This window comes from Saccopteryx leptura, chromosome 2, assembly GCF_036850995.1.
Source record: "Saccopteryx leptura isolate mSacLep1 chromosome 2, mSacLep1_pri_phased_curated, whole genome shotgun sequence".
Lineage (NCBI taxonomy): Eukaryota > Metazoa > Chordata > Mammalia > Chiroptera > Emballonuridae > Saccopteryx > Saccopteryx leptura.
In genome coordinates, this window is record NC_089504.1 from 301,462,914 (window position 1) to 301,478,358 (window position 15,445).

General features: G+C 40.6%; 1 protein-coding gene across 1 annotated transcript in view; it reads right to left on the reverse strand.

Moving 5' to 3' along the window:
• The window catches only part of SLC13A1 (solute carrier family 13 member 1), a 91,697-nt gene that overhangs the window by 10,769 nt on the left and 65,483 nt on the right, over positions 1-15,445 (reverse strand). The window contains exons 8-10 of the mRNA XM_066362572.1: positions 7,458-7,577; positions 2,401-2,499; positions 1,501-1,602 (exon numbers count right to left, since the gene is read on the reverse strand). Coding sequence (XP_066218669.1) covers positions 1,501-1,602; positions 2,401-2,499; positions 7,458-7,577 — 321 coding nt within the window. The remainder of the gene's footprint in view (positions 1-1,500; positions 1,603-2,400; positions 2,500-7,457; positions 7,578-15,445) is intronic.

Sequence of the window (15,445 nt, forward strand, 5' to 3'; positions counted from 1 at the left end):
CTGCATTACATTTTCCTCCTGTAAGTAATAGAAATTAGAAACTGATTATATTGAATTTTCTATTGTGATTTCTGCCTAGTTTTTATTAGCTATTGTTTGATTTCATTTTGTTTTTACATACCGGTGTTTAGTAAAGACTCGCCTTACCTAGGATGGTACAAATTAGATTTTAAAAAGGAGAAACAGTAATTTTTAGGTCCTATTACAAAGCTACATAGCACCATCAAACCTGAAACAATAGTTTGCTTTAAATAGCTTGCATTAAATAATCGGTGGCTGTCTTTTATTTAGACTTCTTAAAACAAACAGTTTCGCCCTAAGGGAAAAAGTTCAGAGAGCTGAGCGGACTCTTTGAAAACTGCTGCCACCCTGCTCACTACACTTGTGTGCTCACGAGGAATTTGGACTCGGATTTTGCACCTTTAAAAAGCGCTGGCAATGCCTGTTTAACCAGAAGGCTTGGGTTTAAAAAAAAAAAAAAGGAATTTTTTAATCTTATGTGGAAAAAATATTTTTGGCTCCAACAATTTTGATTTCTGCCCCAAATACATGGGTTCTTGCTGGGGGATATGAGACAGGAAGTCCAAATTGGAGATCTGCTGAATTTAGGAGCCAGATTACTTCAGTAAAAGATGGATTGGGAACACAAATCTGAAAGCCAAAGTATTTATAATGAAATGTAGGATGGTCCTTAATTTAGAACAGTAGGCTACACTCTGCCCCCTCGTTTTATATGACTCAGCAATGACTGCTGGGATATCAGACCCTGAGAGATGAAATTAACTCTGACCCAGCTTCTAACATTAGTTTGTAAAATCAGATTTATTACTTAATTAGAAATTATTTATCTGCAAAATAGGGACAGGCATGCATTTATGGTGAATTAGTGTTTAATAGACATACAGAGAGAAAAAGACAACATACTGAACCAAATAAATAATACACCATAGAAGTAAAAAAAAAAAAATTAAGTTGACAAAAATCACAGAATATGAATTCCTGCCACGGTATTAAAAAGCATCAAGTGACATTTTATATAATAAACATTTATACTGCACCTTGTTTGGGGAGAAGGGCCACACTATTCTAAGTGTTATTATTAGCTCAATTTTGCAGATGAAGAGATTCAGAAACACAACCTTCCCAAAGGAAGTGAAAGAGGCAGGAACAGAATCCAAGGAGTGTGGCTCCAAAATTTACACTCCTACCTACCACAGAACATAGCTCTCTTGCAGATTATATTTTTAATTTCATAAGGATTAAAATAGTTTTGTCTATAAGAGCCTGATTTTTAGTTATGTGGAAGTTTGATTATCTGGTCCGAGGTCTTAGCTAAGATTGCATTCTTTTTAATTTTTTTTTTCCTGAAAGGATTAGAATTTTAAAAAATCTTTTCAATGGAAAGAAGAAAATTTCATATAATCAAAGTTAAAGGGATCACTTAGGAGAAGAGCCAAGGAAAACACAGGAAGGGTTAACAAATGTAACACAAACACTTACTCAGAAAAAAGTGCAGACCAACCAGAAGCAAAGCCAGGTTCTCGGCTAAACCATAGCAGGGCCATTACAGTGAAGAGGACCAAGGTGACAATTTCCTGATACCTGTGGAAAAAGTTCAATCCTTTCATTTATTTTCTCAGTCAGGGCATTTGTAGAAACTCCCAAGCTATTATCAGGAGTAATCTTACCCGAACGCTAAACACTGAAATCTGGACATGTCAGTAATTTGGGAAAATCAGTGCAGTTAAAAAAGGATTTGAGGCCCTGGCTGGTTGGGTAAGTGGTAGAGCGTCAGCCCTGGGTGGATGTCCCGGGTTCATTCCCAGTCAGGGCACACAAGAGAAGAGACTATCTCCTTCTCCCCCGCCCCCCACCCCATCTCCTCCCTCTTCTCTCTCTCTCTTCTTCTATTGCAGCCATGGCTCAATTGGTTTGAGTGTGTTGGCCCTGATATTAAGAATGGCTCTGTGGAGCCTCTGCCTCAGGTGCCAAAAATAGTTCTTTGTGAGCATGGCCCCAGATGGGCAGAGCATTGGCCCCAGATGGGGGTTGCCGGGTGGATCCCAGTTGTGACGCATGTGGGTGTCTGTCTCTCTATCTCCTCTTCTCTCACTTGGAAAAAGAAACAAAAAATAGAAAGAAAAGGACTTGATTCACTGATGGATCTTTCAGCTTCTTGTCATTCTATATGGTAAATTTTATTTAGAAAAAGTATGTATTTTGTCATGTTGAGGTTAGAACATTCATACAGGTTAGCTACTTGGGGCCCTTTCAAGTGTTATAAATACATAACAGACATTTATGTGCTTGTTTGCCTTTAATAAATACTTGTAGTATAAGCAGTACATGTGTGCATGTGTGTGACCACTTGCATGCATGCACACACATCATCAATCTCACCTTATTGGACCAAGTTTTAGATATTCTTGTTTAATCACTTCTTCACAAGCCTTTTGTTCGACTGTCTTGGTCTTGCCACATGTAAACATCTCCTTAAAACTGAAAAGAGTGATTAATCCAGTTAAGCAAAGGATTCACCTTTCATAGAAAATATTTGTAATGAAAGCTTCATAGATTACAAATCTCCCTGCTAATAATGGATATCTGTGTGTGGCCTATGGTGGTGCAGTGGATAAGGCGTCGACTTGGAATGCTGAGGTCTAGAGTTTGAAATCCCGGACTTGCCTGGTCAAGACACATATGGGAGTTGATGCTTGCTGTTTCTCTCCCCTTCTCTCTCTCTCTCTTTTCCCCTTCTCTAAAATGAATTTTAAAAATTAAAAAAAAAGAAATCTGTGATCTTTGCCTGTACCTCCATCTCTTTTTAAATGCCTTCTCCCCTCATTTCTGTTTTTGCCTGGTTTGCTCAATTTTCAATGCTTAATTTTTGTTCCATATTTTCCATATCTTCTGTATTTTCCATATCTTCCACAGATCTCTTCCTTTTTCAAGACTTTCTGCACCCTTAAAATTTTGCCATGTTCCACTCATCTCTAATTTAACACTTAATTATATACCTGTTATATATTTTACTATATGTACTTATTAGCTATCTTGATTGTTCATTGTTCCACATGAGTGAGTTTTATCTTACTATGTAGCTAGTTATTTGAGGGAAAGAAGAGTCTCATAGATGTTTTCTTTGGCCCAATATCTCTAGACACTGGCTAGACACTGGCACACACAGCAGATGCTTGATTCACCAACTCAAAAGTACCTTTGTCAAATTTTTGAGACAGTAGGATGTCAGACCCATCAATTTTCACAAAATGTGCTAAATTCAAAATATACACGAGGGCAGAAAAGTCACATACACTGATTATGGACATAGTCCAAATGGGATCCAGTTTCCAAACTAAAACCAATGCTATTACATTTTTTCTTCAAGTTTCTTTCCTTCTTGTTTCCTGATAGCCTCCAATAGATAATTTCTCAACTTATTTCCAATAGTGACTTTCCGTTTCTTATTCCTTTAGCTGCAATTTTAGTGACCCTTTTCCTTGGTGAGACTAATTTTTATATCCTGAAGTTCAGGGCCTTCAAAACTTTGAACAGTTTCTGGTAAAGTAATGCTCTACACCTAGATTTAAAAACAAAAGTCCCCACTTTTGAGGGAAAAACAAATGGAAAATGCCTAGATTCTTATAGGTTATCTCCTGGAATGTCTATGAGTAGCTCAGTTAGATTACATTACATGTAGGTATAAAAACTCTTCTGAATATATAATCAAAGGAATTGAAATCCAGGTCTTAAAAAGATCTCTGCGTGCACATGTTTATTGCTGCATAATTCACAATAGTCAAGGTATTGAGACTACTTAACTGTCCACAGACAGATAAATGGATATACTGGTGTATACATGCAATGAAACATTATTTACCCATAAAAGGGAATAAAGTACTGATACATGCTACAACATAGATGAACTCAAAGGACATTATGCTACAGTGAAATAAGCCAGACAAATGCTGTGTCATCTCACTTACATGTGGAATCTAAAATCGTCAAACACATAGAACAGAGAGTAAAATTAGTGGTTTCCAAGGGGGTTAAAAGGAGGGGAAATTGGGCAGTGTTAGTCACAGGGTCAAAATTTCAGTTATGTAAAATAATTAAGTTCTGGAATGGAGCTTACAGTTAACAATACTGTATTGTATACTTAAAATTTTGCTAAGCAGGTAGGTCTTATGCTAAGTGCTCTTACCATGAAAGGAAAAAAGAAAAAAACTGAAAAGCAAAGGGCTCAGGAGATGCTGGATAAGGTCGAGCATTGCTGTTAATGATGGTTTCCTGGGTATATATTCCCAAACACATCAGGTTTTGAACACATTAGGAATTTACAGCTCAGGCCCTGGCCAGTTTGCTCAGTGGTAGAGAATTGGCCCAGCGTATGGAAGTCCCAGGTTCCATTCCCAGCCAGGGAACACAGGAGAAGCGCCCATCTGCTTCTCCATGACCTCTACCTCAGGTGCTAGAATGGCTCAAGTTGCAAAGGAACAATGCCCCAGATGGGCAGAGCATCGCCCTCTAGTGGGTATGCTGGGTGCATCCCGGTCAGATGTGTGTGGGAGTCTGTCTCTCTGCCTCTCAGCTTCTCACTTCAGAAAGAAAAAAAAAAGAATGACATAGAATCTCATTCGATGTCAAGCCAACCTTGATAAAGCAGTTTTAAAAAAGAATTAAAGCAGGAGCATTTTCTTCTGTAAAAGTGTTGGGGTAAACATCAATATATATGAGGGAATAAATAGGAAGATTTAGGTGGTGTGATGGTTATCATCACACAAAGACATAGTTTACTGATTCACTTACGTATTTTTCCGTAACTGGTACTCAAACTTATTTGGACTATTGCTTTTGAAGCAGCTCTTAAGTCAGCTCTTCCTCAGCTCTTAAGTCAGCCATCCTACACATTTAATCACTCTCCTGCATGCACTCCAACCCTGAACATCATAAGGTGGGTGTTGTTGCATTAACAGTCAGTTAAATTACTAACTAGTGCCTGTGTCAGAATTTAACCCCTTGTCACATGTAAATGCTAGTATAAGAAACTTATCCATGGACCCACTTGAGAACCATCTGTAGAATAGAAAAGGAGAGTCAAAGAAAAAAAATGAATCTCCTTAGAAATGTTTTCCACCCTGTAGACTGCATTTGCATTTTGTCACTTGGGTTGGGGACCATAAATAGTTAAGAGCCAAATTGGCTTTGCTATAAATGAGGGTTAATGTCTTCACAAAGGAACCGATGAAGCACGTGACAAGCATCAGCCTCTCCACGTAAATAAGTTGGTGGCACTGACAGATGAGCCTCCTCTTCCCAAGTATGTTGGGGTCATTTATAACATGAATGTTAACTGTGTTAACAGCCGACACACTAATCAAAATGTATGGTGGCCTGCCAAGGGAGTGGCTCATCATTTCTGTTTGTTGATCTCAAACCTCTGGAGTTGGACACCCTGGCAGACTGAACAGGACGCTGAAAAATGAGCTGGAGCACAAAGCTGTGCGATGTCTAACCTGCAGGAACAGCAAGGGGACTGCTGAACATGCCACCGGTTGTGATTTATGGACTTTGCCTAATATATGCACTTCATACGATTTCTTTTTTCCTCCTAGAGAACATATTTCAACACTTCTCCCTTTTATCTTTTTAATTTCTCCTTTTAAAATGGAGAGGCCATTTCCAAATAATGACAACAGCTGCACATGTGTTTTATAAATGTAGCCATAAAAGGAGGAAACAGCTGTGGGTTTGTGAGCGGATGCTTTCTCTGTTGGTTTGGGCTTTTTGTCCCCTGCGGACTGCATTGCTACCTGGACAATGGAGTAGACCCCCCGAAGGCTTGATTTTCAAGAAGGGGCATTTAGCGTGCAGCTGGCCTGTCCCCCCCTGATGCCCACCTGCTGAAGTCAGTGACATTCCACACATTTGCGTCAGCAGGAGCATGGCCACACACTGCTCCCACAATCTGGCCATATAGATTTAAAAAAAAAATCATCATTACTGTCTCCCCACTACTAATAACACTGCAGCAGTTCTGGAGGGAAACCAGGAAGCAGAATGGAGGGGGAAAGGGTCCGTCCTTCTACAGCTAGACTTGGAAAATGGACCAGCACCCCATCACGACGTTTTGCTTTTCAGGGGAAGTACAAAGAGCAGGTGTCAGTTTCATCTGCGTGGTGGATAACATGCCCTTTTAGTCACTGGTCGTTGGAATTATTTAAATAAAACCCTAAAAGAATGAACTTGAATTGCTTTATTTTTCAGGGGGAAAAGTCCTCAAGGATTGACACCCAGCTGTAACCTTCTTGTTTTGGAGTGTTGTTACATCTGGGGGTTTTTTTGTGAAGCACTTCAAAATACTAAGCTGTCACTAAAGTCATGTAGCTCATTGGTACTGATGAATCACCAACTTCAGTCCTTTCCAAATTCTTCTTGAATACATACATCTGGTATTTTAATGGCTCTTTATTGAGTGGCTTCTATGTTGGGCCTGAAGGTGTTGGAATTACTGTACTGGAAGTGATGTTACTGATTTTCCAGTTTTTTGTTTTTTGGTTTGTTTTTTTTTTAGTGAGAGAGACAGACAGACAGACCGAGAGGAAGGAAGAAAGCAGAGCAGCATCAACTTGTAGCTGTATCACTTTAGTTGTTCATTGATTGCTTTCTTACATGTGCCTTGACTGGGGGGCTCCAGCTGATCCAGTGATCCCTTGCTCAAGCCAGTGACCTTTGGGCTCAAGCCAGCAACCAAGAGATCATGTCTATGATCCCACACTCAAGCCAGTGACTTTGGAGTTTCAAACTTGGGTCCTCAGCGTGCCAGGCTGACTCTCTATCCATTGTACTACTGCCTGGCCAGGCTTTTTTTTCAGTTAAATTCTATCTTTTTACAGTTGAAGATGCTGAGACTGAGACTGGATCAAGACATGCAAAAGGCACTCGTCTGGCTTGGAGAAGACATGACTTTGTCCCTGACTTCCTGATTCCAAATCCAAGGTTCTTTGCACAGAGCACATGCTCAGATCCTTAGTTTTCCAAGGACATATTGGTTTGGTGCTACGGTAAAGCAGGAAGCCCTGCATATTATAGTTTAAAGTAACTCAATAACGTGGGGAAATCCCCATACTAAATCAAGAGGAGGGGCAAAACTTCTTAAAATTTCACCTTCATCATAATGAGCTCCATATGCTTTTCTGGCCTATTATCAAGTTATTGGTTTAAGACTCACAAGAAACCAAGATGGAATCTGCTTCCCACAAATTCTCTTCCCAGTCAATGTTGCTTACATGGTATTCTAGACTATTCCTAAAATATATGTTCATACATGTCAGTTTTGTGCGGAAGAGAAATGCAGAAATGTAGCTTCATGAAATGGGGAAGAGTATATGTGAGGACCTGAGAACTTGGAACCTGGACACCTTCATTTATCTGTCAAACGGGGACAATTTACTTACTTGAATCCCAGGAAGAGCCACTGCAGCCAGATCCAGGACAACAGTAAAATAATAATGGCAAGTGGGAAGGACATCATGAACCAGGATCCAAAGTTGATGCATCGACACTCAGGGTAGCGCCTGTGTGAAAACACGGGAAAGTGTTCAGAGGGGAGACAAGTGACCTCCCAAAGGTCAATGGGAAGCGGCAGTACACATCTCTCCTGTGATGCCAACCAAAGGGGGGTCTGGGGGTGTTGAGGGGTATCCACCATTGAGAACAGCGGTTAGGCCCTGGCTGTTTAGAGCGTTGTCCTGAAACACCAAGGTTGCAGGTTCGATCCCAGGTTAACCCACATATGGGAAGGGAGCAATGAATGCACAACTAAATGGCACAATAAAGGAATGCTTCTTTTCTGTCTTATTAAAATGAATCAATAAAAATAATTTTTAAAAAAGAATAGAGGTTAGTGTTTCTCCTTAGCTCTTGATTCTTAACTGCATAATTATTGCTACTTCCCACAAACACAAGAGTGGGTATGTTATGAGTTTTTTTCCTTGACTCAAGTCTGTCAGGACATGCTTGTGAAAGAACATCTCACAGGGACCTGTTACTCGTTAAATGCACGAGAAACACGTTTGTATGTGTATGTTTCTTTGTTAGTACTCCAATCATGAATGTAGGAGTGAGGAAAGATGGATAAGCAGGCTTGGGAACTGGTTAAAATTAACTGAACAGAACCAGATGTCCATTACCATTGCACCCTGGAAGCGGGCACCCCAGGCGCCTGGGAAGGGACTGGGATCCAGCCCACATTTGTTTCTTCTGCCCCAAAGCAACTGCAACCATCACACCAGACATATACCAGTCCTTTCTTCCTAGAATTAGACAGTGCTCTGGGGGGTCAGTCAAATGCAATAAATTTGGGCCAGATAAAAATTAATTAAAAGTTTGGTGTAAAAACATCAACTCTTCCTTTATCTCGCCTAGTTACTTTTAGCTTTTTAGCTCACATAATAACAAAATAATAGCAACAGCAAAAGAAGGTCAGGTGCAAACACAGTTTCTTCGGTAACCTAACTTTCATTGTTTCAAAATGTAATCTAAATTCCAAATAAATTTTCATATAGTTATCTATTTTATGGTTGTTGGTGGGGATGGGGAAGAATAAGAAATATGAGAAACAGTTGGCTTTTTTTTTTCCCCTAAAGCAGGAACATAAAGACAAAACTGGAAATTTTGAAAGTACAAAAACTATACAGAATTAATAAAAACAACTTTAGTGTATTTTTATTATTTTTGAAATCACAAATATAGAGAACTTTATAGAAATAAGACTTAAATTCTAAGTCACATCATATCTGTATTGTATTGTTTAAAAAAGATCAAGTAGGGCCCTGGCCGGTTGGCTCAGCGGTAGAGCGTCGGCCTGGCATGCGGGAGTCCCGGGGTTCGATTCCCAGCCAGGGCACACAGGGGAAGCGCCCATCTGCTTCTCCCCCCCTCCCCCCCTCCCTCCTCTCTGTCTCTCTCTTCCCCTCCCGCAGCTGAGGCTCCATTGGAGCAAGGATGGCCCGGGCGCTAAAGATGGCTCTGTGGCCTCTGCCTCAGGTGCTAGAGTGGCTCTGGATGCAGCAGAGCAATGCCCCAGAGGGGCAGAGCATCGCCCCCTGGTGTGCATACCGGGTGGATCCCGGTTGGGCGCATGCAGGAGTCTGTCTGACTGTCTCACCGTTTCCAGCTTCGGAAAAATGAAAATAAATAAATAAAATAAAATAAAAAAGATCAAGTAAGCAAACAAAATATTTCATGATAAATGCATCAACATAAGCCAAATTTATGTATTTTAGAGCCTTCTTTAATTTAGGATAGTTCTTAAGTCATGCAGAGACTTTCTTTTTTTGACAGAGACAGAGAGTGAGAGAGGGACAAATAGGGACAGACAGACAGGAAGGGAGAGAGATGAGAAGCATCAATTAATTCTTTGCTTTGGCACCTTAGTTGTTCGTTGATTGGTTTCTCATATGTGCCTTGACTGGAGGCGGGGGGCTACAGCAGAGCAAGTGACCCCTTGCTCAAGCCAGTGACCTTGGTCTCAAGCCAGCGACCTTGGACTTCAAGCCAGTGACCTTTGGGCTCAAGCTAGCAACCATGGGGTCATGTCTATGATCTCATGCTCCAGCCAGTGACCCTGCGCTCCAGCCAGTTGAGCCTGCTCTCAAGCCAGTAACCTCAGGGTTTTGAACCTGGGCCCTCTGCATCCTAGTCTGACACTCTATCCACTGCACCACTGCCTAGTCAGGCATGCAAAGACTTGGTTTGAAACTCTAGACGTCTAACGATTTCTATAATTTCTTTGAGCATATGAAAGTTGCTGCTCTCCCTAGGCCATATCATCGGCAACATGAGGGTGATTTTTATCTACCTTGAAGAGATCCAAGGATTAGCTTACATGTTTATGCATTAGAAAGTGACAAATGATAAATAAGAAATGCTAGTAAATACAAAGAATTGATGAATGAAAAGATGCTTTTCATGTCCACAGGCTCTACTGAATATTGCTTGCTTAAAATAATAATAATAATAATTTGTTGTTTTCAGTTGGGAGATAAAATAAGGGGGGAAAGGCCTAACCTTATTTCCCATTAATTTATTAACTTGTATCACAGGTCAATGGCCTGTGTTATCATGTTCAGCCAAAAGACATTTAGAAATGCTACTTGGGTCAGGGTCAAAAGAATACCCCAAACCCAATTTCATTTTCCACCATCTGTGGCTCATACCTTGAAATCAGGCTGCGCTGTTACCTCTACACACCAGAAAGAAACCTGTAAGATTTGTTGGCTGAAAAAGGGAGCTTTTCAGAATTTTTGCATGGAAGGATAGTTCATTTAGAAAAATGGAAGCCTGACAAAGCTAAATTCTATGTGTTTGTTTGTCTTCAGTGGTCAGGGAGTAAACAGCATATAGGACACTGACTTCCATTATTACAACCCTTACACTTCTACCCAGAGTAAATATATACTATACTTTGGATGGAAATAGAATGAAAGGCATATTCTAAGGGATTAGTTTGACTGTGGTGTCTCTTTTCCCACTTCCTTATATCCTAAAAGTGAAGTGAATGCAATTATCTGTTTCAAGCAAATATAGATTTCTTCCATTGTGATCTATATAAGTACATTTAATTCTGATTAGATACTCTTCCTTCAGTTGACACTATGTTTTGGGTGTCTACCATGTGCAGGGCACTCTTCTGCTCTCCTAGCTATTGGGGGTATAGTGGTGAATTAGACAGACATGGTTCAGACTCTCTTAAAGTTTATATTTAATTGAGGGACACAGGCATTAAACAGGTAAGCATATAATGAATCCAAAATTAAGAGAAAATAATTTAATAAAAATTATCAGGGAGAGGGAGTAATTTTACAGAATATGCTCAATGAAGGTAATATTTGAAATGAGATCTATATGGCAAGAAATATCTAGTCATGTAAATAACTGGGAAACAACATTATAGACAGGAAATAGCAAGTACCAAGGCCCTGAGGTAGGAATGAATTTGGAATGTTTGAGGATTAGACAAAGGGCCACTGCGGCTGTGGGTAGTGTACTGAGGTTATAGTGACATGAAATTAATGCCCAAGACATAGTCAGAAGGGGTCATATCATAGAATACCTTGTAGCTTATCAGAAGGATTTTGAATAGTAGTACAAATGGGATTAGGAGTTGTTGGAACATGTTAAATAAATTAGTGACATGACCTAATTAAAAGTCTAAATATAGCCCTGGCTGGTTGGCTCAGCGGTAGAGCATCGGCCTAGCGTGTGGAAATCCGGGTTTGATTCCTGGCCAGGGCACAGAAGAGAAGTTCCCATCTGCTTCTCCACCCATGCCCCTCTCCTTTCTCTCTATCTCTCTCTTCCCTCCTGCAGCCAAGGCTCCATTGGAGCAAAATTGACCTGAGTGCTGAGGATGGCTCCATGGCCTCTGTCTCAGACACTAGAATGGCTCCAGTTGCAACAGAGCAATGCCCCAGATGGGCCGAGCAGCATCACTCCCTGGTGGGCATACTGGGTGGATCCATGTCAGGCACATGTAGGAGTCTGTCTCTCTGCCTCCCTACTTTTCATTTCAGAAAAATATATATATATATAAATTAAAAGTCTGAGTACAGTTGTGATTTAAATAAAACATGTTAGCTAGGTAAATTCTCAGCATTGAAGGGAACAAGAGTAGAAGCCAAAGTGTGATAGCCAGAGTTCCAAGAGAATCCCCCAGATTTATGCCCCTGGTGTACATGCCTTGTATAATCCTTTCCCTTCCTGGGTGGATAGAACTTGTGACTATGATGAGATTTCATTCCTGTGATTAGGTTCTTTTATGTCAAAAGTGAAGGGATCTTGCAGAAGTAATAAAAGTCCCTATCAATTTGACTTTGCATTAATCAAAAGAAATGTTATTTTGGGTGGGACTGGCTTAATCAGGTGAGACCTTAAAAGAGATTTTTCCTGCCAGCCTAAAGAAGTAAGCTTCCAAGTGCTCAAAGGAAGGAGGCACGTGGCAAGTATCTCAAGGTAGCTGGTAGTTGCTGAGAGTGACCCCACGCCACCTGTCAGCCAATAATGGGCACTACAGTAATCAAACACAGGGAACTGAATTCTGTCAACAACCTGGATGAGCTTGGAATAGAACCCCGAGCCTCTGTGAGGATTACAGGCCCAGCTGACAGCTTGCAGGCTGGTGAATCGTGAGCAAAGGACCCAGCAAACCTATACCTAGACTCCTGCCCTGGCCCACAGAAATTATGAGATAATAAATTTGTGCTGTTTTAAGTCACTAAACTGATCGTAATTTATAACATAGCAATAGAGACAAACACATAAGGAAATCTATCAGTAGACAGAGAAAGTTTCTCACAGGAACAGGGAGAGTGGGAGTAGAGTCAATTTTAGCTGAAGTTAGATTGGTAGTGGTACAGATAAATGGAAGGCAATAGACTGTGATATATTTGGGGTAGCATGTAGGAAATGGAGACAAGGTTCCATTTATTCAAATGAAGTCTGAGGGAAGTAAGATGGGCAGGAGGTGAATGAATCTGGAGCTGAGAGGAGAAAGCAGGTTAGGGATGTAAAATTGGTAGTTACCAAACATAATGGGCAGGTTCACAAACCATGGGAATGAGCATGATCATTTTGGGAGTCCATGGAGATAGAAGGAACCGGGATGCACCCTGAGGCCACTGTAGGTGTCAGAGGGCAGGCGGAGGTGTAGGCATGAGCAGATGATCTAACAAAACCTTGTAAGAAAACCACTGTATTTCTATTTTATATGGGATAACATGGAGTCCCAGAAGGTAAACTGCTCATGGTCAGGGACCGTGCAGTCAAAATGGATTTTTAACCCAGGAAGAACATTTAAAACACAACCTTTTCTCATTAAAGCTTAGTGTTCTGAACTGCAGCTCTGAGGAGAAAATAGCGAATTCCATATATACTGAACAATATGCAGAGGCTAGAGCCCATCTTTGACGTTTTAGGGACATTGTGGAGCAATGGAAATGACTGCTCCATAGCAGAGACATGCCTTGACCTAAAGCACACATGCTTACCAACATTGAAACTTCGGAGGACAGTGTTGTCAGTGCCGATCTTATGACCAACTACAAAATGACGAATAATTCTAATGAAATGCATGAAAATGGTCTCAAAAGAATAAATGTAGCTATAGAAATACACAGCCTGTAAAGAGACGTGGGCCACTGAGATCCCTGTAAACTAGTGTCCACAGTGATTACTGTCTTTTTGATTAATGGCTGTTTTGATTATTTCTGCATCAAAGCCACTTCTCAGGTTTGTATTTATGTACTTCCACGGGTTTCTTTTCAAATATTAACTACTTGTTATTTATGAACTGGGCTGATTTCTAACAGTAATAACAAAAGTGGAAGCAGCAGCAACAGCACTAGCGTTGTTGACAATTTCCTATGCGCCAGGCCCTTTGCTAAAAGCCCCATATGTGTTAGGCCATTCAATCTTCACAATAATGTCCTCAATTACAGTTCTGCCTCCATTTCACAGATGAAAAAACTGATGTTCACAGAAGTTAAGCCAATACATGGCCAGCCTGAAATCTGAACCAAAGTCTGAGTCCAAACTCTGCAGTATCCAGAGAAATTCTTTCTGAGAAATAGCTCTTGCCCATTTTTGCAGGAGAAAATTATGGTAACTTCTGAAGGTAGCTATTGCTAGGTTACTGGTTTAGCTTTTCCCTCTGTAATTAGCCAAGAAAAGAAGTTAAGGATGTGGGCTTTGTACTTAGAGCAGCTATAAACTCACTTCTTTTTACCATTGTTGGTTTGTGAACCTGTAATGGTTATTATTTAACACATAATTAGCAACAGCGAGTGTACTAATCATTGATAATACAACTTCCTTCCAAGCTGCTTTTTATACCCACGTATTTCACAGCTGACACCCACGAACTGAATAACTTACTTCAATAATCAGCAAGCTATGAAATTTTACTTGTGATAACCTTCCATTCTTAGTCTGGTAGATGTGGGTTTTGTATATGGCTAATAGCTGTTGCATTTGTTAAGTAATATTGATGCATCAAAGCTACTCTTGTGAAAACAGTAATTATACTTAATAAGATTTCCCTTAATAACTTTATTTTAATATAAAAATTATTTAGTTAATTAGATGATTCTCAAGAACAATCAGCAATTTATTTATGCCTTGGTACAGTTTGTCTCAACTAATGTTTATTGATCTCCAGCCCTATCTAGGTAGCTCAGGTAGTTAGAATGTCATCATGAGCCTGACCAGGTCGGACTGGGATACAGAGGACCCAGGTTTGAGACCTCGAGGTCACCAGCTTGAGCACTGGCTCATCTGGTTTGAGCAAGGTTCACCAGCTTGAACCCAAGGTTGCTGGCTTGAGCAAGGGGTCACTCGGTCTGCTGAAGGCCCACAGTCAAGGCACATATGAGAAAGCAATCAATGAACAACTAAGGTGCCACAATCAATAATTGATGCTTCTCATCTCTCTCTCTCTTCCTGTCTGTCTGTCCTTATCTGTCCCTCTCTCTTACTCTCTCTCTGTCTCTGTCAAAAGAAAAAAAAAGAAAAAAGAAAAGAAAGTCATCATGATATGCCAAGGTTGTTGGTTCGATCCTCAGTCAGGGCACATACAAGAGTTAGCCAATGCATCATAAGTAAGTGGAACAACAAATTGATGTTTTGCTCTCTCTCTCTCCTTCTCTCACTTTCTCTTGAAAATCAATTTGTAAAAATCATAATGTTTGTTGATCTCCTACCTGTGCCCCTTGTGGGCAAAAAGAAAAATAAGAATGAAGCCTTCATAAGCTTGCAGTCAGGGGTGGTGGCTGTGCGTGTGTGTGGAGCAGACTACGTTTATGACAAGAGGAGGCGGGAATGGCAGTGTGGGAGGAACTGAACAGGGGTTTCAATATGGCATCCACACAAGTGGAGAAAGAACTTGTCTTTTGATGACCAGTGTAGGAAGAAATGGGTTATAGAGTGGTGTTTATTAACAACAGTATTAGTAATGGGAGGGATTGAGTGATGATTGGAAGAATATGTCAGTGGAGAGGTGGATCCAGATGAGGAAAAGAGCATCTTGAGTTAGAATTTTGCCAACAGGGCCCTGTCACATACAGTCTGTGAGGCAGTGAGACTGCAGTGTGGGAAGCTCTGGGACTCGGGCATCTCCTGTCCCCTCCCAGGTCCTCGCTGACTAGTGATCATCACTCAGGTGCTCAGAGCATCAGCTTGCTCATCTGCGCAGTGAGGGAGGAGTCTACACTACACCACTTGAAATTTCTGTCTTTGTGTGTTCTCTTCTTCCCACTCATCACCATCAGTCAAGAGGCTAGGTCCTTCTTTTCCAAGGCTAACATTTCTATTCTTGTAATATTTTATTTTTCAATTACAGTTGACATCCAATGTTATATTAGTTTCAGGTGTACAACCCAGGGACTAG